Source organism: Poecilia formosa, unplaced genomic scaffold (genome assembly GCF_000485575.1).
Source record: "Poecilia formosa unplaced genomic scaffold, Poecilia_formosa-5.1.2 Scaffold1, whole genome shotgun sequence".
Taxonomy (NCBI): Eukaryota; Metazoa; Chordata; class Actinopteri; order Cyprinodontiformes; family Poeciliidae; genus Poecilia; species Poecilia formosa.
This window is the reverse complement of record NW_006799940.1, coordinates 4,179,589-4,204,768: the sequence shown is the minus strand read 5'-3', so window position 1 is coordinate 4,204,768 and position 25,180 is coordinate 4,179,589. Positions and strand designations below refer to the sequence as shown.

General features: G+C 38.8%; 2 protein-coding genes across 12 annotated transcripts; one reads left to right on the top strand and one right to left on the bottom strand.

Annotated features, from left to right (window-relative positions):
- Nucleotides 1-925: 925 nt before the first annotated feature.
- pum2 (pumilio RNA-binding family member 2) lies at nucleotides 926-19,481 on the bottom strand. 11 transcript variants are annotated; one of them, XM_016668832.1, is made up of 23 exons: nucleotides 19,463-19,481; nucleotides 15,989-16,352; nucleotides 15,175-15,243; nucleotides 14,598-14,703; nucleotides 14,099-14,286; nucleotides 13,845-14,017; nucleotides 12,502-12,796; nucleotides 12,289-12,412; nucleotides 12,069-12,176; nucleotides 11,801-11,946; nucleotides 10,235-10,355; nucleotides 9,929-10,069; nucleotides 9,539-9,835; nucleotides 9,170-9,397; nucleotides 8,689-8,956; nucleotides 8,459-8,588; nucleotides 8,228-8,362; nucleotides 7,959-8,096; nucleotides 6,963-7,088; nucleotides 6,646-6,717; nucleotides 5,689-5,810; nucleotides 4,101-4,293; nucleotides 926-3,511 (listed from the first exon to the last, which is right to left on the bottom strand). In XM_016668832.1, exons 2-23 carry the CDS (start codon nucleotides 16,337-16,339, stop codon nucleotides 3,377-3,379), a joined length of 3,666 nt encoding a protein of 1,221 aa, XP_016524318.1. In that variant the 5' UTR covers nucleotides 16,340-16,352; nucleotides 19,463-19,481; the 3' UTR covers nucleotides 926-3,376. The 11 variants fall into 11 exon arrangements, with proteins under 11 accessions (XP_016524318.1, XP_007546180.1, XP_007546171.1 ...); XM_007546118.2 differs by lacking the exon at nucleotides 19,463-19,481 and adding an exon at nucleotides 18,437-18,708 and having other exon boundaries at nucleotides 8,234-8,362; XM_007546109.2 differs by lacking the exon at nucleotides 19,463-19,481 and adding an exon at nucleotides 18,437-18,708 and having other exon boundaries at nucleotides 9,539-9,832.
- A 61-nt stretch (nucleotides 19,482-19,542) lies between these two features.
- Nucleotides 19,543-20,898, top strand: LOC103134032 (rho-related GTP-binding protein RhoB). Its single transcript, XM_007546089.2, has one exon. It carries the CDS (start codon nucleotides 19,633-19,635, stop codon nucleotides 20,254-20,256), a length of 624 nt encoding a protein of 207 aa, XP_007546151.1. The 5' UTR covers nucleotides 19,543-19,632; the 3' UTR covers nucleotides 20,257-20,898.
- Nucleotides 20,899-25,180: the final 4,282 nt, after the last annotated feature.

The window sequence follows — 25,180 nt, the reverse complement described above, 5'->3', positions numbered from 1 at the left end:
TATATATATATTAAGAATGTGTAGTATTTTAAAGAGTTTCTGCTGTAGTGCAGTCTAACAGTTGTTCTTTTGAGCAACATCCCCACACATCCTCCATTATTAGTATGCTAAACGATGTGCATGAAGTGTTTTCCCCTAGAGTCAGGTTTTTATTTTACCTTCCTTGATGTGTGGTAGATGTTCCAGTTATTCAAAGCTTTTTAAATTATGGCTCCGTTATAAATATGAGGAAGATGATCCACATGAGAACAAATCTGCATTACCTCAATGCTATGTAATCATGACTTCCCAATTTTGAGAAATGGCCATAGGACAGAGGTCTGAAAGCTTCACCATTCAAAGGTCCATTTCTGCAGGCAGTTCACCTAAATGAAATTGTTTGGAGTTGCAAATGTAACATGGTCGTTTGAAAGATTACAACTTATATTTTTTGATTATCTCCTACATTTAAAACTGCTTTATTCCTGTGTTTAGGCTTCAAAGTAAATAAACTTTTACAAAAAAAAGAGGATGGATACATTTTCCTTTATGGGATATTTAAAAAAAGGCATTGTCAAGAAATGCTTGCTGCATTGACAACTTTAATGAATAGAAGTGCCTAAGTCTGTTTTTTGACAAAAAAAAAAATATTTGTAGTCCTGTTGGCTATAAAATTAAAATTAAAGCAGTGAAAACAGTCTAAGGAAAGAAATACATTGTGTTGTTGCAGCTATCATTTTCTATTAAGTTTTTAAAATGGCCAGTGCCTTTTTTGAGAAGTATCAAAGAAAATCTGCTCCCTCTGTTGGCATATCAAACTTTTTTTTTACCAGTCTTTAATTGCAGTCCAGAGACACGTATTATTAAGGTCACAAATGGCCCACATGCTGCACTTTGAACCCCTTTTCCCCCCCAACTCAAAAACTGAAGAACCACAACAAATGGATTGAAATGTTAGAAGAACAATTTAATCATACATAGTCACAATTCTGCTTCCAAAAAAAATGAGTTTGTTTTCTTCATCTAACATCTGGAAATGTACATAAGGCCACCTGAAAATGTACATGACTGACAGTGTGACAAAAACTCATATGTTCATATTTATATAATTGACAATATTTTACATTGCTTTTGCTTACAAGGTTGTGGCTGTTCCAAAACACAGCACTCATCTGTACAAAAATAATTCTCGTCATATCTTGTGAAGTTTCCATGGTAGCAGAGAGGACTAAATGCAACCTCGATTTTAGTAGACTGTCACAAATTAGAGACAAACGGTTGATGTTTCAGCTTCAGTACAAATAGAGGCTGGCCTTTCCATAACAGATTAAAAAAACAAAACAAAAAAACAAACAAAAAAATCATGCCAGATTGCAAAGCCATATTTTTTTTTTCCTTTTAAAATACCACTTGATCAAATAAAACTGTATACATTATATTCAAGGGGAAAGGAGTGATGAATATACACACACATATCTAAATGCACAATTTTTGCTTCTTTTTTTTTTTTCTCCTCTCAAAGTGTAAAAGACATCCCATTTACAGCATCAACGTTTACAAATGTACAACTGTACAGACGAAATAAAAGCATCACTACAAATTTAGAGCAAAGCCTGTCAAAAAAAACACCACAGCTAAACATATTTTTGATTTAACTAATAATCTTACACTTATTAACTGCACATATACTACATGAAATCTACAATTCATAAGAAGCAAAGAAGCCATCACTACGAGCATTACAGGTGAATTGTATAAGTCTTGATGGCCTTCGCCGGCCTCCACCGCTGCACTTGCAAACCCAACCAAATGAAAAAAAAACCCTATTTATATATATTTATATATTAAAAAGGAAAAAAAAAGATACAAAAAGTTATTTAAACATCCCTTTCCTTAAATCATCTCACTACTTCTAGTTCATTTCACCTCGGACAAAAAGATGGGATGAGCTCCACATCACTTTTTTTTTTTTTATCCCTTTCCTGTCTTTTGGACTCTGCTCTGACCTTCTAATCGGTGGGAGTTTCATCCTCACTGCAAGCCGCCTCCATCCCACCTAATAAGCAACAATTTTACTCGTACATAAAGATGCTATACGTCGCTCAACTACTTCTACGCAAGAGATGATTATTCAGTACGTAAATATACTGTTTTCTAGGGCAGTAATCATCTCCAACTACGAGACAGATGTTACACAAAACATGATAAAAAAGGGGGGGGGGGAAAGAAACAACAAAACAAAATAATCATTCCAAGGATTAAAACCCGTCAAGGCATGCGAACGCATTTCCTGCCCCCCAACCCTGCTATCCCCTAGGTAAAAGCTCTCAAGTTAAGAATAAACCTGCTGTACAACCAAACCTCATGCTCCACTTCTTCTTTTTTTATTTTTTTTTTAAATCAATTTGTAGCTCTTTATTTATTTATTTTTTTTTTTTACTTTCATTAACCCCAGAACGACAAACTGCATGAGAGTAAGAAGAACGGCTCAAAAGAACGGGGGCTCCATGAATGCAGCAGCTCGGACTTGTCCATAGTACCGAAACGCGAGGCCGACTCGGAGCTGCTGGAGTAAACACGCGGCTCCCCCGACAAAGTCTGGAGGCGAGAAAAAGCCACAAGTGGAACATGAACCCAAGACTAAAGCACCAATCCCCAACGGCGAGCTGAAGAAAAAAGGGGTCTGGAGGACCTCGGGGCGACTGTGGCACACACTGCTCACCCCCCCAAAAAAATCCATAATCTTTAGTGCCGTTTGAAAACTAACTCATTTAGCTGCTTTGGCATGTGAAAAAACACTTGTACTGTGCGTGGGATATTATACAAATATAAAATTCAATCACCTAGAGCTCCATCAGGACAGCTGACATATTAATTCTGGCTAGAAAAACAATAGGAATTGTGTTTCAAAAGAATCACTCAGTTTTGCTTTATAAAGTCACTTGCTGGTGTTAATTGTAAGAATTTTAAATTTCAGCAAATGTGTAATAATTTCTTTTTTTTTTTCTACAGAGAATTTACAAGGTAAAAAAAATTAAATGTACAATATGAAAACCAGTCAAATACATCGATTACATCATTAACAACGGGCTTGTGCTTTACCCAGGAAAGAAAAAAAAAACCTAAACAAAAATCAGAAGGTAGCCTGCTGACTGTGCAGCCCCTGGGTTCTTTTTCAGGGGTGGCAGAGTGGCAGGGGTCAGTTGTCACAGCATTCTTAGGTGAAATTGACTTGTCTTTTTGTTTTTTGTTGTTTTTGGTAAATAGCCCCCCAACCCAGAGAAGAAAAGGGATGACCGATCGCATCAAAGGCCTATGGCTAAAGGAGCAAGGTCTCACAGGACAGGGGGTTTGGGCTTCACACTCCTCCGCTTCTTCAGGGGACCCAGAGTGTCGATTACATCAGTCCGTTTGTGGGGCCGCCGATGGGGCCGAGTTCAGAGCCGCCGCTCTTCATGTAGTACTTTTCTAGTTTAGCCAGAATGTGCTTCCCGTATGTGTACTTGCGCAAAGTGGCAATGTGAGGCCGGATCTAAGACGAGGAGACACAAGAAAACCCATTAGAAAAAAATACAATTATTATTCAACTTCAAAACAAGACAGAAATGGGAAAAATACCAGATATTTCTGATAAACATCAGAGAGTTTTGGCTTTGTAAATCATAACTTTTTTTTCTTCTTATTCATTTTTATTTCTGCAGACCGAGATGGAATGATAAATTAGAAAAAAGTTGAATAAATACATCATAATTACTACTTCCTTGAATCACTTGCAGACATAAATTTCACAAACTCTTCAAACTTTTCTCAACTCTAAAAATGAATCACTGATTAGCCTTGTGAACACAGATTTATAAAATTTTATTCACAACAATTTATTTGACTATTGCTTCAAAGGAGAGAGAAAAAAAAAAGGTGTCATGTTATGCCTTTACTTGTTGGGGGAAAAAAGGAGTGGCACAGAACAGCAGGTGATTGTGAAAGATGGCTAAGATCTCTTAAGCTTTTGAGAATGTAGCTTAAAAGGTGAGGGGAACTGAGTCATGAGCAGCTGCCCTTCTGCTTTGGATGACTGACATGTTGTTATGACGTCATGCACTGCTCACACACGCTGCGCTTACCTTGTGCATGATGATTTTCCTCTGAGCAGGCTCTGCCATGTCAATCATTCTCTGGACAACGTAGTTGGCGTACTGGTCCTTCATCATGGTGTACAAGGCGCTGTGGGGCCCGTCTTTCTGGCAGCACACCTCGTCTATCAGAAGGGCCCTCTCTGCACGCGAGGAGTGGATCACACACTTCTCCACGACGTTACTGGGGACACATGAGGTACTGTTACAGACAAATCAACACCAGAGCGAGGGCACGGTTTAAGTGTAAAGGTGAAATCTGGTCTGGATGTTTTCCTTCCCCGATATGTGGTCAATACAATTGACAGAGATCCAACAAAGTGTTTCACCTTCGTGTCTTATTGCAGATTATCAATTAGATAAACCTATTTCGCAAATGATTACTGCTCTTTGTAGGACTACCGAGTGCACTCCAACATTTAAACAAACTTCACCTCTACCAACTTCAGAACCTCCAAGAAAGTTTGACTGCAAGAAACTCCGATGCTCCTGCGTATTTGGCCCTCACTAAATCACTTCTCCCCCCGCTGCCTTCCTGACTGTCCCATCACTACATGCGTCATATCTGCACTATAAACATTTCCTCATTAAGGAGTTTCCATACAAATAATTGCAATCAAGCACTGAAGTCTGTGCAGAGCTTCCAACAAGTGCAGTTAAACGCAACCATGCGCATAAAATCCAACAGCTGTTTTTCATCAATCATGCTGAGTTGAGCTGCGACTCTTAAAAGTGCAATGGCTCACTTTTTCCCCCCCACCACTAGTCTGATAAATCCAACTCCACAACTGATTTGCAGCTCTTTAGGCTACATTTTGATTGCAGCCTAAAGAGCATGATTTCCTTTGGTGGACGGGGCTATATGCAATTTGGAGGTGTGGTCGCTGCTCTACCTATCCCATGTGTCCAGCTCGTAGCACCTTATTTATCCAAATAAAGATTGTGGATTATTCATTTCAGCTGCTTGGAGAGATTCCTTTTGCACTGCAAAGAATGTTACATTAAATTACCATGAGCGCTCTCGGCCAAGTGTAGGCTGATCAGACCCAGATATGTTGCCACCACCATATAATTATCCACCACAATCTAACCACAGCAGGTTTTCAGAAACTCAAAATAGTCAAAGAGCTCTCACGATTCATCCTGCATAATGAGAGACAGGATGAGTTCTTGATTCACCGTAGAAGACCTCATCAGGACTCTGCAGAGACCTAGTTTATTTTTAATGCGATTAAGTTCACTGTAAAGGGCTCAGATGTTTTTTTTTTTTTTTTTTTTATCAATTCAATAATTTTTTTTTGTTTATGAAGATTTCATTTTTAAGAAATTGGGATTTATGAAATGCCAAGCTTGTAGGAAGTTCATTGTAATTTAAAATAAATTCAACATTTGCCATCAAAGCAACTCACAGATATAACAAATGAGTGCAGTATAAACTAGAAGCACTTCAAGCATTCATAGTATTTATTTATTTATTTATTTTTTAATCGGTGAAATCATTTAAATATTGCTGAAAATTTAACCAGAAATAGCTTAAATTAAAACTAGTGGCTCTGGGTTTTTCTTTGTTCCCACTTACCTCGCAAATTTATGTTGGCTCAGGACCAAAACCTTTCCTCGAACCTCTGCCACTATCTTGCTCTTGTCCTCGGGTCTGCCGTGCTCCAACACATGCTGAATGACGTAGTTACCGTACTGATCCTGCAGGAGGCAGCGGAGACGTGAGCGCAACCAGAGCAGTTTAAAACGGAATTACTCAAAACAGAAACAGAAAAAAATCTTAGAGACACAATTTTAATTTCAATTCACAATCATGCAAAAAATATTTTCACCACTGGTTTCAACTGGTGAGAAATAATCATGCATTTCTACAGGCTGACAAATGAGTGACACCCCCATTTGTAGTATGTCGAATACTACATCACTGCGGAAGGTCAGACAAAATAGATGCTGCTGGTTTGGAGGGTTGCTGACCAGACAATGCAACCAATAGCATCTTTGCCCCTTCAGAAATAGGTGATAGTCAGTTATGGGTGTGATTTTAGTGGCAAGATGGAGACAAAAACTCACCCTCACCAAGCAATAAACAAAGACTCAATTGCCAGTTTTATTAAAGCAGTCATTTGCTTGGAAGCCACTGTAGTCTCCACCTTGATTTTTATTTTATTTTTTTGCCCTCACATTCATTTCTAGATCAATCTGTTTAAATACATTTGTGTTGCTTCTTTTTGGAAATTTAGAGCTTTGACGTTTTCAGGACGCTCCAATAAGGTCATTTCAACAAATCAAAACAAAGAGAAGAAAACAGATTGATCAGAATGTGCTGCGGGCAAAATGCGGGGAGACAGACATGTGAGCAAGAAGGGAGGAAGCAAAAGAAAATAAAAATGCTGTTCAGTGGGTTAAAAAGAGGTTTGTGAAAGTTGAGAGTTTGATAACTAAATGTTAACATTTTTGGAGAATATATGGGAAAAACAAAAGGAGGAAACAGGAGAGGAGAATGGGGACATCCGCAAGAGAGGCAAATTGCTCTGACCTTGAACAGTGCATCACGGGACACTGTATAATATGTTTTGGGTGTCATCTCCAATGAAACGCCTTGATATTTCTAGATGGAATAAGTGAGGGGGGGCAGGGTGGATGTTTAAATAATCACATCAAGATGTCATGACAGCTAACAGTTCAATTACATTCATCTTTAGACTTTTACACGTATCAAACCACAATGACAGTGAAATGCTCAAACATGGAGGAGACATGCAGAGACCACAGGACGCATCTGGCGTCGCACCTTGCAAACAAACGTTACAGCTTCCAGGGGTGAATCTGAAACTACGGAGTGGGTGTGCTCACCTGGCCCAGCTGTTCAGAGTGCTGATGCAGCTCCTCCAGGATGGGCAGAGTTTGCTCCTGAGTGCAGTGCTCCAAAATCCTTTGGATCACTCGGCACCCATAAGGATGTGTGGAAAGAACAAAAACCTTCAAAACAAGAGGATTTAGTTTTTTTTAAAAGAGCATTAAAAATGATAAATGAAATTGCTAAAATTAGTGTGAAATAAAGCCAAAACACTTTTTGAACTACTTCCAGTTAGCTACATAACACTTAACCTAAACATATTCAGCAGCTGTAAATACACTCAGTTTTCAGACTAAAGTAATCTGATTACAAGCATTAATAGTGGGGCTGCAACTAACTATTTTGGTTATCCTGACAATTGGTTAAAGTAAACAATAAAAAATTGGCAATTTTTCTGCAGATTTTTCAATTAAGACTGTTTTATACAATATTAGAAATACATTATGTGCAAATAAACAATTCAACTCCTTACTAAGGTAAGACATTTTGTCAAAGTTGCTTTTTTTCTTTAATATTGTAAAAGCAAAATGTGTAATTATTATTTTTTGCTTAATTACTGCTCAGAATATAGTTTTTTTTTTTTTTAGCAATTGGCCTTTTTCAGTCTCTATACTCCAGTTAATCGATTACTAAATTAGGTGACGACTATTTCAAAAATCTATTCATCATGATGATTAATCGTTTCAGTCCTAATTAATATCGGGGTCATGATCGAGACTGATTTTATTAATTAGGGTCTGAGTGACTAACTGCTCTCACTCCATTCATCAGTGGCCACCTAAAAATAAAGCTGAATATGCAGGATTTTGATCATTTGAGATAATTCCTGGCAGAGACTCTTTGCCTAATTAAATTAAACATAATTCTAAAATAAAATTAAATATTAAGTGTGGCATTGATATTAAAAACATTAAACATACAAAATGGGGGCTGAGCTTTTGTTGATGCTGATAAACTTGTATAAAAAAATAATAAAATAGCAATAATGCTACCTGTCCCTGGAAGGCATCAATGATGAACTGCAGAGCCTGAGGCTGGACGCATTCAATGCATTTCTGCACCACATGGTTCCCGTTCTGGTCCTTCACACATTTTAACACGTGGCCGTCCAACTCGCGAACAATGTCACTCTGAGGGGAGAAAAATAAACAAAAACACAAACCAAGAGGAGGAGATATCATGGTTAAATTAAAGTTAAAGTGTGTGAAAAAGATACACAAATTAAATAGAAAAACTGTTAGAAGAGTAAAAGCTCACTTACAATTACCTGCTGGTCTGAGGAAATGGACTCCAAGGCTTTCTGAATGACTCTGCAGCCGTACATCTGCAGAGCCAAGGGTAGGACATGCCCCCGAATGCGTGTTGCCAAAGCCAGCTTCTGGTCTGCACTTCCAAACTGTGAAAAATAAAAAAAACCATTGCAGTAGACATATTATGCAAAAAGATAAAACTTCATTGTAGTAGTGATTAAAAAAAAAAAATGTTTCCAAACCTCAAAGAACTTCTGGATGACATAATTTCCAAACACATCAGTCATTAGTTGATATGCTGCTTGAAGAATCTCTCCAAACACCATTTGCCTCTCAGCAGGTGTGGCCCTCTCCAGCTTCTGCTGAATAAACCTAGTGGCAACACAATAATCAGAAGTAACGGTCACATTGTTTTGTTCTCTTTTCAATAAAAAAAAATTCAAGTTAAAAACTTAAAGTTTTAGTCAGTTACCTGGATCCGTGCTGGTCTTGAGAGAACTCCACCATGTGTCCTGGTAAGTCACGGAGCTGGAGGTTCGGGAAACGGTTGTTCCTGAAATCTTCGAGGAGGCGGCTGCGTCCAGAAGGCATGACATCAGAGCGGCTGTAGCGGGGTCGAGAGGGCGGGAACAGCTGGCTGCTGGAGTTGAACAGGCTGGACGTGCCGCCAGCACTGCGATATTTGGCCTCGGCTCCTGGAGCAGCAGAAATGTAACGCCCGCTGCCATTTGTCAATCCACCTAAAATATTTAAAAAGGTTGTTTTTGTAATCTGAAATGCAAAATGTATGTACACTTCATACAGTTTTGGCTTAATTAATGCTCCGAGTCTGTTGTTTCTTTAGCAAATGGTCCTTTTTGAGTCAGTATAGTCCAGCTAATGATTAATCAATTACTAAATTAGTTGAAAATGATTTTAATCGATTAATCACGTTTCAGCATCCGTATGCTTACCTAGGTGAAGGCTGGAGGATGACCCGTGAGAAGAGGGCAGGGAGGGTGGAGGAGTGAGCGGGGAGTGACCTGGTGTTAAGCCAATCGGACTGGGTGAAGAGGAGTAACCCAGGCTGTTGTAAAATGGTTGACCAATAGGGGTTAAACTGCTGCCACCGCGCTTGTACAAGTCAGAACTCGCCAACAGAGAGTCCCTGCGAGACACACTGCTACTGGTTGAACTGGACACTGGGGGAAAAAAACAACCAAAAAAACACAGGACCAAAGTTAGAAACCTTGACCTAAAACAAAACTAAACGCAATGCCACTGATAAATTGGAGATAAATCATTAAGATGCTGATTTTTGTGCTTGTTGTTCATCCACTGACCTGAAGAGCCAAAACCTCCGAGGGCAGAGCCCAGACCCACACCGAGCGAGCCGCCTGTGCTGCTGAAGCCCAGGGAGGAACTGGGCGGCGCACCAGAGGTATGAGAGAAAAGAGAGCTGCTCTGGGAGGTGTTGGGGACCGATCCAGAACCGTAGAACGAGCTGGAGGTCAGGCCGCTGCTGGGTGGGGGTGCTTGCTGCTGCTGCGGCTGAGGCTGAGGTTGAGGCATGGAGCGGTACAGACCGTTGGCTGGGGGTCCAGACATGTTGTTACCGGAGCCGGATGCAGATACGGCTGCTGCCGATAAACGTTGGTGTTAGTTGGATTTATTTCATGAACCACAAAAACTCTGCCCGCCAACGTCTATAGCAGAGGAGGACACGCTCTTACCAGCCTGCGCTGCTGCTGGGTTAATGAGGAGGGGGGTTTGTACGAGACGAACAGGGCCGCCCAGACCAGTCCGAGCTCCAGGGCCCATTACCAAGGCTCCAGTTTGGTCGTAATAGGCGGCAGGGGCCAACACCTGGTAGCCTGGGCAGTAAATAAAAACGAATGTTAATAAAAATAAAAGATTAATGTTGGCATGAATTAAATTTAACGTCTTAACCGCGCTGCTCTTTTAGAATCACAAAGAGAGAACAAATGGTTATTAAAGATGGCCAGCCTGTGCCTGCCTGCATAAAGCCTTGTACTAACCAGGCATTCCTGCGTAAGCTAGGGCCGGGTTTGCAGCAGCAGCTGCAGCTAACGACTCCTGCTGACTTTGTTGGCCTTGTCCCGGTGTAAGAGGTCGCTGGTTGGTTCCTGTGCGCATCACCTGAAGGAGATAAGAGAAAAATGTTATGTTTTTTTTTCTCCCACTAACTCAGTCATGTGTTAGTGGTAACTCACTCCTTGAAATGCAAACCTTCACTTTTCTGTCCTTTTAACCTAAATTAAACTGTTTTAATCACATAAGTGGTTGAAAGGTTGAATTGAAATTATTTCATAAAGGACAGTGCATATTAAACATATTTAGCCACAAGAGAAATTTTTCATCTGTAGACCCCTGATAGGTTGGTAGTTAAAGAAAAAAGAAAAGAGAAAAAAAACCCACAAAACAACGATTGACACCCACATTTAGGCAAGTCATACCCATAAAAAACAAACAGCATTTGTTATTTCAAAAGGTGTTAATATGAAACATGAATACAGTTTAGAATTGAAGTCTGTGTGCTTGACCCGGAATATCAGGTTTTCAGACGGCTCTGACAGTTTCTAGGAAACAGTTGTTGATTTTTTCACATTTCACATAATTATGTGGAAGAAAATATAAAAATGGTTTGATGATGCTTTACCAAGTGTTATTTTTTTATCATCATCATTTGAGCCCCAAGAGTAAATCTTTTGTTGAAACACCTTTTTCTCAGACCTGCAAGTCTTTTAAGGACATGTCTCTGCCAGCTTTGTACAGCTAAGCAGCAAAATGCAGACCATCCATAGACGATGATTAGACTTTGACTAGGCCATTCTTGCATGGATATGCTTTTAACCTCACTAACCAATGTGGCTCTGGGTGTATATTTAGAGGTCAACCTCTGCCCAGGCCTCAAGTCTTTAACAACCTCTTATGTTTTTTTTGTGTTTTTGCTTGTTTTCATAGAACAGCTGCATGAATATTTAGTCTAGATTACCTATTCTATATATACATATATGCATACATATATTTATATACCAACACACTATATATACACACAAGTCTGTAGGTATGGTTTGCCTTGTGACAAACCATTCTTTTGATGGTTTGTCACATTAAATTGCAACATGAAGGTTGCATGCAGGCAATGGATACAACAATAATCACTTATGAGTCCTCAGAATGTTATAATTAAAAGTTTAAATCTTGAACTTGTGTCAATAATCCAATAATACTTTGTAGCAGTACAGTTTGTATCAAGAAGCACTGGTTAGGAAAGCCAAAAGTACCATAAAAGATTTTAGATTTCATGCACTTCAGATAACAAAAAGCGTTTTCTTTTACAAAAACAAGAAATGTGTGGTTTAGACAGTGAATACATCTGCATAGTGTATAATTACTCTTCATTGGGGTAAAAAAAAAAATCTTCCTGAAACTTTTAAACAAAATTTGTCTGTTCCTTTTGGTCAAAACAATAAAACACTCCCTATGAAAAGCTGTAATCAGCCTACTATCCAAATTCTGAGTAGAAAAAGTGTACCTGGAATCAAAAATGTTTAAAACAGGAAGTAGAACTCCTTTCTTACCTGTGGCTGGCCTGGTCCTGGTCCCTGGTTGGATGCTTGCTGATTAGCCGAGTGATTGGCAGTTGATGCTGCCTGCTGCTGGAAAAGATTGGCTGGATACACACCCCAAGGAACACCATAGTACTGTGGTGGGACAACTGTGGGGCCTGGGGGGTAGGGGCGAATAAAAATTTAAAAGTTTGCATTAAAGTTCCATTCATGGAAAATATCTGAGGAATTTTAAAACAAGCTGAAGCTAATATGGGATGAGTGTGGCCTGATCGATCACCTGCTAGAGTGGCTGCTGCTGCCAGGCCGGCGGCGGTGTACGGGTCGGCTCCGGGCGGCGCAGCGTTAATGATGTAAGGATTTGGCACAAATGCAGGAGCGAGTCCAGCTGGGAGATAAGGAAGAGTGATGTTGCTGATGTTTCCACATTAAACCTCATTTAGAACACGATGCAACCGAGACAAATTAGAGCACAAAGTAGCTGAAGTGTGCATAATTACGTAGACACTGAGCAGAGCAGCCCATCGTACCGAGATGCTGCTGTTGAGCTGCGGCCAGGGCATATTGCTGTTGCTGCGCTGCAGTGAGCTGCTGAACTGTCAGGGGATTTGATCTCTGGAACAACTGAAAACAACCCAGACATGTAACGGATTGTTATCTGCTGAGCACACAGCTGGACACATCTTAGAAATCCGCTCCGCTCCGAGACGGACCTGCTGCTGAGAGCTGTAGTCGAACAATCCCACTGGAGTTCCTGACGAGTCGACCTGGATCTGGTTCCCAGCGTAGTCAAACTGTAAAGACTCGACGCCAGCCCCCTGCTCCATGCCGCCCATGTTCTGGGCCTCCTGGCTCTGGAAGTCCTCATTAGGAACCTTGTTCTGGGCTGGGTTTTGTTGTTGGAGGACATGCGGATGGTGCTGCCCCATCATTTCCAAACCCGTCTGAGTGGGACCCATTCTCTCCACAGCCTCAGTGGGAGAAGATTGACGGCTCCCAGGGATTGGACTGCGAAAGCAAAGCATAAAGTAGCCATGATATTAAAGACATTTTTATGTAGAAAACAGAAATTGTTCCATAATTTCACTAAAAAACTGTTTCAACTGTTTTTTTTTTTACCCACACACAAGCCTACAATTACTTTGACACTTTTCTTTTAAGAAAGTTGCCTGGTCGGTTATCTGGGTGTGACATGTTTGTTTTAGAAGAGACAGGAGAAACAGGGTGGAGAGAAACAGTCCACACCAGACAACAGAGACAATCAGATAACTCAAACAGGCTTGAAGATATGGGTTCAAGTTCTAGAGTGGGTCTAGAATGGGTCCAAGTTCTAGAGTAACTTATCTAGATTTTATGTTCCGTGTTCTGTGTCAAAGCAGTGACACCTAAGACATCTTGCTGTTGTTCTAACCCCATTTATAATAACATTTGGCCCAACACATAAGAAAAGGTTAAATAGTGTTAAAGACAATAGATAAAAGCACTTATCACCAGAACATCAAGGTTATTTTGATATCAATTGGTGCACCATTAGTAGACCGTACAGAATCAGTTTGGAACAACTTAAGTTATGAAACTTTGGTTTCTAGGATTGTTGTATTCTGGCAATAGCTAGGTTCTGATTTCAATAGTTTATTATGACTAGGCGGTACTGAGCTCCACAATGCTGGCACTGAGTGGAGAAGACTGAAAGCTAGACATTTGAGCCTCACTGAGGTCGCATAGATGGACAAAGAAAACTGTTTTAACCGAGTAAAGGTTCTCAATTAAACCTCATTTTACAGACTTCTTTTACTAACACCTTTGCTTCCAATATAAATAATTGACTGCTCAAGATAGGGAGGCTAAGATAAAAAGATGCTACTGAGGTTCTAATGTCTTGTATGTTCATTTTAAAAATATAACTGAAATCTGCGCTGGTAAAAAACTTTGTGAATCAGACATGAGCTACAGAAATCAGACTGATGCATTCCTAATTTAATTGCTTTGAAATTTTTCAAAAGGAAAACAACTTCTACAAACTGCTGTAGGATGCTGTTAAGGCAAGAAGACCTACTTGAAGTCTTTGCAGTCTCTATCCATGCCGTTTAGCAGACCTCTTCCGTTGGATTTAGCTGGATCGTTGTCCTCCCCCACCTTCATCTCAGGGCTTTTGTCTTCCTCAAAAGGTGACACTTTCTCCTGTACGTCACTTTTCTCTCTTCCATCTTGATCAGTATCTCCTCCACCCTGTGATTGGAGATTCCGTTTAGAATCATTTTACAGACAAAATAAAATGATAATTAAACAAAAACAAAAGTGGCAACTTACGTAGCCGCCGTTCCTGTAGCGACCTTCCATTTTGTCACCAGGGGAGGAGCTCAGGACATACTCCACCATACTCACACCCAGACCTCCACCTTCTGAGCGAGGTGAAAGCACAGAATTTGTATCACCGTTCCCATGGAAACCCTGCCCAGGCCGCCGCTGTACCATGATTGGCTGGGACACTGAATGATCTGGAAAAAAGGTCCAAAAAATGAGAAGAATGATAGAGAAAATTGGATTTTCTAGAACTAAGCAAAGCAATTTTTTTGATCTGCTTTCGGGTAGCCGGACAGAATAAACTCATGTTAAAGCTTCAATATCACATTTATGATAAATAGTTCATTGTAAATAATTCCTTATGAATCCATTTTAGCTCTTTAGTTTATGCATTTAGACAAAAAAAGATACATTAGTTGTTACAACTACTTCTACAATAACAAAAATATTAGTTAGCTGCTGCTGGAATAATTTTTGCATCGTTAAGGATATAAAAGCCACTTACGAGATGATCCCCATGCATTCTCCCTCCATTCTTCACCAAGAAGCATCCCTTTCCGCCCATCCTTGGCTAGCTCATCAGAATCCCAGATCTTTTTTGTTGGCAAAAGCTTAAAGAAAGACAGAATAAAACATTTTTCCCACTGTTAATAACTAAAGCAAGAAGGAACTGCAATGTGTGTGAATATATACAGAGATCTCCCAAAAAAGCTAATAGCTTCCTCCATTGGAACAACTTTTAATCCAATTATAGAGTACCCTCTGTATTAATTTGTGTACCAATAATTAATGTTTTAACAACACCACAAATCCTTGCATCAGCTGTAGCACGAAGAAAAAAAATAAAACGGCCTGTAGAGCTGGGCTGAATGTGCAGAAATTGATTTTACAATAGTAGGATGGGGAAATTTACACTTATTTTTCAATAGAGGTCAAAACAATTTGTTTTCCCAGGTGATGCTGATTAAATTATGGAAGTATTCTCGACCGCTGTAGAGGATCAGAAGTTAGTCTCTCTCTTTGGGGATAAAATGAATTAGATGATCCTGAAGGGATAACAGATCTAATTTAAAATATCTTACCTCTCCCATTCCTCTCGACTCCAGAGCAAGAGCTTGAAAGTCATAATTCATTTCATCTACAGTTCGAACCTAATGTTAAAAAAAACAACACAGTTTTGTAAGAAAACATTTATTTTGCTGCAATATCACAAAAAATATTTTCAAGTTTTACCATCTGTTTTCTTTCTTTTAATACTAATCTAAGATACCATTAAAAAAATAGATAATTGTGTTGCATTGAAGTACATGTAAAATATTTTTTTAAAATAAACTAAATGCCAGATATTTTCTGGTCATAAAATAGATGATTTATGTTGAACTCTAAGAAACTTCTTTCATTTAGGAATTAATCGCAGATGATCAATTTTACATGCATTTATTGAAGGATCTTAGTTCCTACAATTGGACACGATGAGCAAAATGTCCAAACTACGTGTTTGAATTTGTTTGATACGCAGTTAACTCAATGTTATGTGTTCATTGAAACTGTAAAAAGGAACCAGAGAAAAACTCATGAGTAGAAATCCATGCCACAATGACGTCCAAACTGTAAATCATCTATCCCAGTCATTCGATATATAGGTTTGTTCTTTTGCTTTTAAGACAAAATCTCCTTTACGAGATCTACAGTTCCACAAAATCAATTTTATTTATTTTTATCCACATTGGTTTTTTAACTGCACTTAAAAGCATTTTATTCCTTTAATACAAAAATATTGAGTTCAGAAATAAAAACGCAGATTAGAAGTTAAAAAAGAAAAAAATGGAGGGGATATTTACCAGCCTATGTCCATGTAATAAAGAGTAGATCAGAACATTACTAGTTACGATTTACCTGATCAACATGATTAGCATCTCCAGTTGGCCAACGGTGCTTGTTAGGAGTGCAACCCACAAGTTGCTCTCCATGTTGTCTCTGAAAGAAGTATCCAACTGTGGCGTCGTCCTGAGATCTTCCGCTGAGCGGAGGCTGCGGCGTACCTGGGGTAAGGTTAGCACTTCTATCCATACCCTGTAAATGTGGCCCCCCAGGAGCCTGTCCACCACCCCCGACCGCAGTCAGTGGCCCACCGCCATGAACCCGGACACCACCTGATTCGGGAGCACCATTTGCATGCAGCATCCCACCTCTCGTCTCCTGCCAACCCACGTCATTCATGCCTAGGATGCTGCATGGAATGCTCATTCCACGGGAAAGCCTAAGAAAAACGCAATATGTGAAAGGTCAGACTGTTGCACCCTCGTGTTCTCGGATAGTCAAATGGAAACAATTTCTTGTCTTGATGTGCTTAACTCAACATTCTTCAAGAAAAATACATTGGAAATGTACTGTTGTCATCATATACCAAGATTTTTGAGATGTTGGTTAGGAAAAAAAAAAAAGTTCCCAATGTCACTGATTTTGTGACTTTTTTTTTTAGATTGTCAGAGGAACTTTATGAAGCATAAATAAGTCAGTAGCAATTTTGTTTCTCCCTCACAAAAAAAAGAGAGAAAAGTCATGGTATGGAAATTAAAGGAGTGCCACCAATCTCTCTTAAGAAGGTAAAGCTGTTTTTAAAGCCATTTATAAGCAGTCAGTTAAGCAGCTGGCTGCAGTCTGGCTAACGGAGTAGATAGCCTGACAAACCAGATTTTGCTACAAAACAATGTTTATTCTTTACTTAAATGCTTGTATGAAAATAAATAAATGCCATAAGTTATCGATATATTCCACATTTCAGGAGCAGAAAAAAACCTCAGCTTTTACTTTGCAATTTTCAGTTTTGTTAATGTGTTGTCATAAAAATCCTGACAGTTGGAGACACAGTAAAGTTCTCATAGTGGGCCTGATGTTTTGCTCATTTGTATTAGCTTCACTTAAGTTGTACAACCACAGTACTGCTGCAGGTAAATTTTGACCTTATTGACAAGGAGAAAATGGTAACAGTTGATAAAGAAGGGTCACAGCAAGATATTTTTAAAGTTGTAATAACATTAAGAAATAACTAGAGGTAAATTAATATGAAAAATATCAAGCCCTTCAAAATTAGAAATGGGGAAAATTCCAACGTGGCATCAACTTTACATACAATAGCAATGTTATTCCAGAAGCCATTGCACAAACAAGATAGACTATATTGATGCTCATTTACAAATTAAAGATGTAATTTTTTAAATAAGAATTACAATCATCACTTGTAGGCACTTCATTAATACTTTAGACAACCCAGGGTTTGTTGGGGGATGATGCACTCTAAACAAAGCTAAAGATAGAGCGTAATTTCATTGTATTCGCTGGGTTCAGACTAATTCCTGACCTGCTAACTCTAAGCCATGAATGTTTATGGTTTTTATGTCATTTATTGTGTTTCCTGCACACCAGGAAACTAGTTTTATTTTGGGAATGTGATGTGGCAGACATGGGGAATGCATAACATAAGAAACAAAAGCAGCAAAAAAAAAAACTATATAGTGTAACCAAGCTTCCATTTAGCTATTGCTAAGCTAACACTGCGCTACAACTATATTGCGGTAGTGGTTAAATATTCTAACAGTTGGATACATTATATATGGTAAATGTTAACCTAAATGTAACCTTAATGCACAAAAAGTCTAATTACACTCACCATTTAGTTATCATTGATATGATAAATAAAACCAGAAGCTTATATTAAGCTAGGTAACAAGCCCGTTGCTAATATCCAAGCCAGCTTAGTAGCTTTGACGGGTTTTATTGGGAATTTCCGTTGAAAATGCCCAAGTGTGGAGCTGTTAAGATCTCTATTGTGTATAATAACGTAATAGAGGAATGTTTAATATCTGAAATAGAGCACGACTGACGTTAAATTGTGTTAGTAACGGGGGTTAGCATTAGCAACATAAACGGCTAACGAACTAATGCTAAATGCCGGGCCTGCGCGTGTTTATTATTGGTTTGTACCGCTAAATTTTTATGTTAAAATCGCGAATTCAACAATGGTCAACTGTTAACGTTGACACCGTCACAAGTGACGACAATAAATGTTGTTGGTGTGATTGTACAGTAACGTTTAGCATTATTAGCAAGCAATTTAAAACCAACGACAGCTATCAAGAGAGCTAATTGCCAACTTGCTGTTGTCTGAGCTTAAACATCAGCCAAACACTCAACAACATGGCCCCCCTTCAAGTCTCAAACAGAGGGGCCTTAACCGCTAAACAAAAGAGAAATACCCACACCGCGGCTTAGAACCGCCATCGATTACCTTAATTTGCGAGATTTCTGCTTCAATTATTCTTAAATATGGTTAAAAATACTCACGCCTTGTCGTGTCGATGGAGCCTCTGTGCTTGTAGCCGTCAACCCTACTCTATATTGTTTTGTTGCCGTGGAGAGAACGGTGATTTTTTAGCAAGGCTTGTTCAGAGCTAAGAGTTTGCCTACGCTGGTGCCCCCTCCCTGTAAATAGCGTGAACTACGTAGACCTACGTCCAACATCAAAGTGTGCTTTCCCAAACACAATCGGGGGCCAAAGTGCTACAATCCGATAGCTAATTTGTTGAAACATTTTTACATACAAAATTAAACTGTGAAGTGTTAAAAATAATCAATTAAAACATACATTTATTTTGAGATTAAATTATACAGGGCTATTTTTTTAGCATTTGATCAAGGTAAGTTAATATTTAATTTGTTGTTTGTTATTTTAAAAAAAATTAACTGACTTCCTCATCAAACACCGTAAATCATATTGATGACCATAAAGCATTAGCAAACTAATCACCTCATCCATATAATGGTACTCTTGAGAAAAGTTAAAATAAAATAAAACATTATTAAATAGTAACTAACATCAAATGGTAACGCAATTTTTAATCATGGATTTGATAAATTATACAAAGGTATAGGTAAACAAATATGTAAATGTTTTTGTTTATTTATTGTCTCTTTTTTGTTCAGTTTAAATAGTACTACTCGAACATATAATTCTATGTTTAGCGCCTTTTTTGTATATCAATTGTCACTTTTGCCATTGATAGCAATTTATCATGGATCTAAGTTATAATGTGAATAGCAGCATCCCATAAATATGCAGCATGGCCAATTAAAAATCTTTCTAATATTGCTTTGAGAAAAACATATTCTTAGTCTTGATAAAAAAAAACAATATTATGAATTTTGTCCTAATTTTTTTTCAAAACTGTGACTAACTTAACTGATAAATAAACGACACCCTAACAATATAGTTCGGTCAACTGGGTGGGTCCTTGTGGATTCTGTCCCTCCTCTCTTTAATAGAAGCCAATAAGATCCAATCAGGTTTTCCTCTACAAACTATGATCTCACCTCCTTATTTCCGATTGGATCGTTATATTTAGGAAACCAGCCCCGCTTTATAAAGACAAGGCCGTTGTGGAGTTTGGAGAGGACATTTTCTGGTAGATCCAGCCTAATAAGTGTCCTGGACGAGTTTAAAAGCAGACCCGAAACGAAAGACTGTCCAGACGTTATTTTGGATGCCGCGTTTAAAGAAAACCCAAGAAGCGACCCAGATGGCTGTCCAGCGAAAGAAACTTGTGGTTGTCGGGGATGGTGCGTGTGGGAAAACGTGTCTACTGATCGTTTTCAGCAAGGACGAGTTTCCCGAGGTCTACGTCCCGACTGTGTTTGAAACCTACGTGGCCGACATAGAGGTTGACAACCAGCAGGTCCAGCTGGCTCTGTGGGACACGGCCGGACAGGAGGACTACGACCGACTGCGCCCACTCTCCTACCCGGACACTGATGTCATCCTCATGTGCTACTCCGTGGACAGCCCGGACTCGTTGGGGAACATCTCCGAAAAGTGGGTCCCCGAGGTCAAGCACTTTTGTCCGAACGTGCCAATCATTTTGGTGGCCAACAAGAAAGATCTGCGCAACGACGAGAACACGAAGAACGAACTCTCCCGAATGAAACTAGAGCCCGTCAAGGCGGAGGACGGTCGTGCGATGGCCATGCGCATCGGCGCGTACGACTACTTGGAGTGCTCCGCCAGGACCAAAGAGGGCATCTGGGAGGTGTTCGAGACCGCAACACGGGCTACCCTCCAGAAACGCTCCACACCGGGGGATTGTTTCAAATGCTGTGTGATGCTGTGAGTCAGCTGTGGATTACAAGGACTGGAGGACCTTTGCAGCATACAAGACGTTTCCTTCCGCTGGGGGTCTGTGTTTGGACATGCTGTCAGCCGAACCAAAACAAGTGACTGCAAACACATTGTTCAGAGCACGCTTGCATGCGGGTGTTGGTGTGTAATGCACTGGTTTGAGCATCTTCGTCCTGGGTCACATGATCCTCATCTGTTCGAAAAGCAACAAACCAACCAATTGTTTCATTATATTTGGAGAAGTTTATCCTCTGCTCACTGAGTTTGGCCTTACCTGAGACTGGCTTGCAAGCCAAGACCTTTACTGATCTATTTTTGTGTTTTGTGTTTCAAAGTATTATTTTTTTTTTTTTACATTAACTGTTTCACCGAAACTCTGCACTCTAATTTATGTTTGAACTGTATTGCAACATATCTGTCGAGTTTGTGAAATTGCACTTCACCGTAATCATTATAATTCAAAGGAATTAATATGGTATTCTGTATAGTGTTTTTAGTTTAGTTTTTATGTTGGTTTGGGTTTCCCCTCCGCCCCCAACTAAAATCTGTGTTTTTGATATACAGAGTTGCCCAGGGTGACTATATGACAGTGTGGGTGAGGCACACAAGCACCAGAAAAAAGCCTTGAACAAGTTTTCTGTTGCTTTTTGTTAATGAAGGATTACAGGGGTGGCCAAGTCCAGTCCTCGAGAGCCACCATCCTGCAAGTTTTAGAAGTATCCTTACTCCAACAGACCAGGATCAGCTCTACAGAGGCCTGATAACGAGCCATTCATTTGATTCAGGTGTGTTGAAGCAGGGATGCATCTGAAACTTGCAGGATGGTGGCTCTCGAGGACTGGACTTGGCCACCCCTGGATTAGCATGTCTTGCTGCTGAGAATAGGTAGACTGTTTTATGTGATTTGCGCAGAACTACACTGCGTTTTGCCCCAGAATTTAGATTGTTTCACTTATCTTAAGCAGCTTTAGGGTCAACGGTAACACCTAAATTTTCTTAAGAGTTAATAGATTTTTATTTTTATTTTTTTTACTTTTCATAAAATCATGGTTCTTAGTGGTCATATTGACCAGTTTGTACTACTCTTGGGTGTATTAGAGCACATAGCCAGGTTTTGTGGTACTAAATGAAAATGTTTAACACTATCAAACTGAAATCTAAAATGTATTTGCAAGCCAGCTCATAACTAGTTTGTCTTTTCTGCAAGTATGAGGAAAATGTTCAACCAGCTGAGCAGGAGTTTGTAGAAAAACATGTAAGGTAGGGACAGGTTTGCATTACTCTTGGGTTTTATACAGCCAGTGCACTTTGTCTGAAATCAATTCAAGAGGACTTTGAATTATAGGAAAGTACTGACAAATTTTGGTGGGTACAGGTGTGTATGTTGTTTTTTTTTTTACTTTTTAATACCCTGACATCAGTAACTGATCCATGCTTAGTTCAGTAAGTATTGCCTTACAGCTTACTTTACCAAAGGTCTTTTAAAGCACATACAGTATATAAAGGAGCTGCTTCAGAGGGTTTCATGTCTGTTCACCCCTCCATAACTTTGTATTTATTGTTGTTCGGTCCCATTCTACTTCAATTTAATTTTTAATTAGAGCTTGACGGTATATTGTATTGTGATTGCATTGCACTAGTGTGTGCGATAGTGTTTAGATAAACTATTTGGCAGGCAGTATAATTTCAGGTGCCAAGTATTGATGTTGCGCTTTTTGATGAGCGTTTTTTTTTATTATTTTTTTTTATTAGGTAACCTGAATTGACTTTTTATTCTTGCACTGCACAAAGATCTTAATAACTCAGACACTGAAGCTTTAGAGGTTGGAGGTGATGATGGGGAAACAAAGTGGAAAGTGAGAAAAATGTGTTTCTGTGTTCCTTTATTGACATGTTGATTTCAGATGTGCCATGAAGCTCTACTTTAAATTGTTAGTTGCCAAACCGGGTACGATATACGCCCTTGGCATGTTTGTCTAATAGTTCTTATGTAACATGGTAGGAAAAAAACAATTTCGTCATGTTCCTGAACAAAAAAGGGCAAAATAGTTGACTCTTTCCAAGGTCTGTTCTGTAAAGGGCTAGTGTCAAGTTTACAGTAATGCCTTCAGATTTTGGTCATATTGATTAGTCGGTACATAATCCTGTTTACTTTATAGCACAGTTAAACCAAGTTATGTATGCAGTAGCTAAAGCGAAGCTTTTCAGAGTGATTATTCTGTTACTTTCCTATTTAGAAACTATGATGATTTGGCATCTTGTATAGGGCGCGATTTTGTTTAATAGTCATAAATCCAGGTTTGTTTTGTTTTTTTTATGGGGGGAGGGTTCAGCTAAATAGTACTTTACATTAACAAAGCACTTCAGTGTATCAGTTTGTGTTTTTCAAGACTGATATTTTCTCTGGTAACACCAGCCTGTACATAGGTGTCAAAATTAAATGTGAATCGATAAACCTGCTGTAACAACTTAAACTGCATCAGGAGTATTTTAAGTCACTAAACAGAAATCTAAATATCTTCCGCTGCGACGATGAATGTACCTTAAATTGACTTGGTCAGAAAACTCGTGGGATAGAATTTAATGTATCTGAGTTAACCTTCGGTTGTTGTGAAATAAGTTCAGCTCATCTGTTACTCCACATGTTGTGTAACTGTCCTCTTTTGTGGTCGTGGGAGTGCTTGTTCAAATAAAAGCTTTTTACATTGATTACTGACACTATTGCTGTTCTGGTGATTCAGGAAATTTCTCTCCGTGTTTTTTTTTTTTTTTTTTTTAGGCGGAGAAAGCTTGTGAAACGCATCCTATTTCTGCTAATAAGAAATAACCGGCATGTCCCAGGGTTTAAGCAGTGAGTGTTTTCTGAATCTAACCAGAGACACAATAGTGTAAAAGTCACATTCCCCGCTGTCTTACGTTGCTGGGCTTTCTGCTGACCTACACAACAGGAATGCATTGTGCTGAACTGCTTGATTTTCCCACAATGGCCCCCCTGATGTGCCTCTGATTTACAGCAACGTTAACACAGATCGAATGCTGCAGGTTTTTCTAATCTTTATTTTTGCTAAAATGTGGAGAAGGACAACATGAACGTGCGAGACGTTTCTATTTATGGGTATTTGTTGTACTAGAATGGCACTTTGGATATATTGTGAGGAGAAAATGGTGCCTGTTAAGAAGGAAAGAGTGAAAATCTAAATAAAGTGATTTTTCATGAGCTTTTGAATTTGACTTCTTTCAATCATGTTAATTACACATACATCAACATTGTATTATATACTGAAACGTACAAAGAACTATGTTTGATTTATTGAATTTTGTATCTCTTGATATATTTTGACTATTTCATACTTAGGATTATTAGCTTAAATATTGTAAATATGACTCAGGAAAAAGAAACTGAAAAAAAAGTAATTTATTGTTTACGGTAACACTCCTTACACAATCTACATAACAAGATAGACCTGAGAAGCAAAACATAGTTTCATGATATTTTTATGCTATTATTACTAATGTGAAATACAAAAAGAATAATTTACCTTTCAAATATAGTGCAAATAGTTCATTCTTTTGCTTGTTTTCTATTAGCAGTCTCCAAGGAGATGCTGTGCATGTCTTTCTTCCACTTTGTTTCACGAGAAGAACTGTGAATGCCACAGATACTATTTTAGTCTTGACTAAATATAGACCTGAGCATGGGGGCAGCATAAAGGACAAGTGGCTGGAGTGCACTGTAGACTCTGATTTATGATATCCAAAACAAAACCCATTTTAGTTTTACAGTCGCAACAAGTTAAAATTTCTCAACAAAAGTCTTGCAAAAGTCTTCATACATTGCACATTTTATCATGTTGCAACTACATACTTGTGATTTCAATATAAGGTTATGTCATAGTAGGCCAATACTCAGAGTAGCACACAATTAATTATGAAGTGTAAAGAAAATGGTACATGGTTTTCTGAACCCACACTTTTCCCCTGTAATGACAGCTGTGCATATTCTGGGATTTTCTTCACCCGTTTTGCACTACTAGAGACAAAGGTTTGCCCACATTTTGGGTGATGTTCACAGACAAAAGGTCTTTCAATTATTAACGGAGATTCTCATTTGGATAGGTCTGGGGTTTGTAACACTTGACTATACTTTAATCTAAAGCTGTCTTTTGTAGCTCTGGCTGTATGGTTACGGTCATTATCCTGCTGGATCTCTGCCTCCCTCTTAAGTCTTTAAAAGCCTATTACAGGTTTTCTTCCCAGAATTTTCCACATAATTCACAATGTGACTTTTCATGTGAATGATTGCGACAGATTTATTTTATTTTTTTGTGGAATCTGAAGAAAAGCTTATAAAACAATGTATTCTTTTTTCCTTTCAATATGCAATTCCAGGTAGCGATGTGCTTGTCTATTATAGAATATTTCCCAGTTTGTGTTTGTGAATTGGTTAAATATGAAAAGATTCAGCGGATATGCATACCTTTGTCTGAGACTGCATATTGTCAGAAAAGACACTACCGACCCATTGCTTTTGTGTTTAGACTTCTTTCCTGAAAACAGTTTTATTTTTGTTTTCTAGCAAAAGCACTCTGAGCTCTGATTCTGTTATTTCTGTGATCACTTTCTGTTCTGTTAACCATCAGTTTGCATATGATGATACCAAGGCTATGTCTATTGCAGGTTTCTTCCTGTTAAAAGGCAGGGGTTTATCTTCAGATGGTTGCTCAGTATGACAACACAGCCAGTGTCAGAGTAATCGACTGGGCTTCTGTATGCAATTTTTTTTTTATCCATTGGCTTTTTATGACCAACTGAATCGGACATTATTGTTCTAAAATTTGATTGAAATGTCTGTGGATTTGAATCGATCTCCATGATTAGTTTATATTGAAACAAACTGGATGGGCATGACTTGGTGC

Bases quoted from the DNA above. Each gene is read 5' to 3' on its own strand.
- pum2 (XM_016668832.1), bottom strand. From the start codon at position 16,339: ATGAGCATTCCATGCAGCATCCTAGGCATGAATGACGTGGGTTGGCAG. The intron at 15,244-15,988 runs GTAAATCGTAAC...TTTTAACATTAG, and splicing joins ATGCTAATCATGTTGATCAG to GTTCGAACTGTAGATGAAAT. The intron at 3,512-4,100 runs GTAAGCGCAGCG...TCCTCGTCTTAG, and splicing joins GGAAAATCATCATGCACAAG to ATCCGGCCTCACATTGCCAC.
- LOC103134032 (XM_007546089.2), top strand. From the start codon at position 19,633: ATGCCGCGTTTAAAGAAAACCCAAGAAGCGACCCAGATGGCTGTCCAG.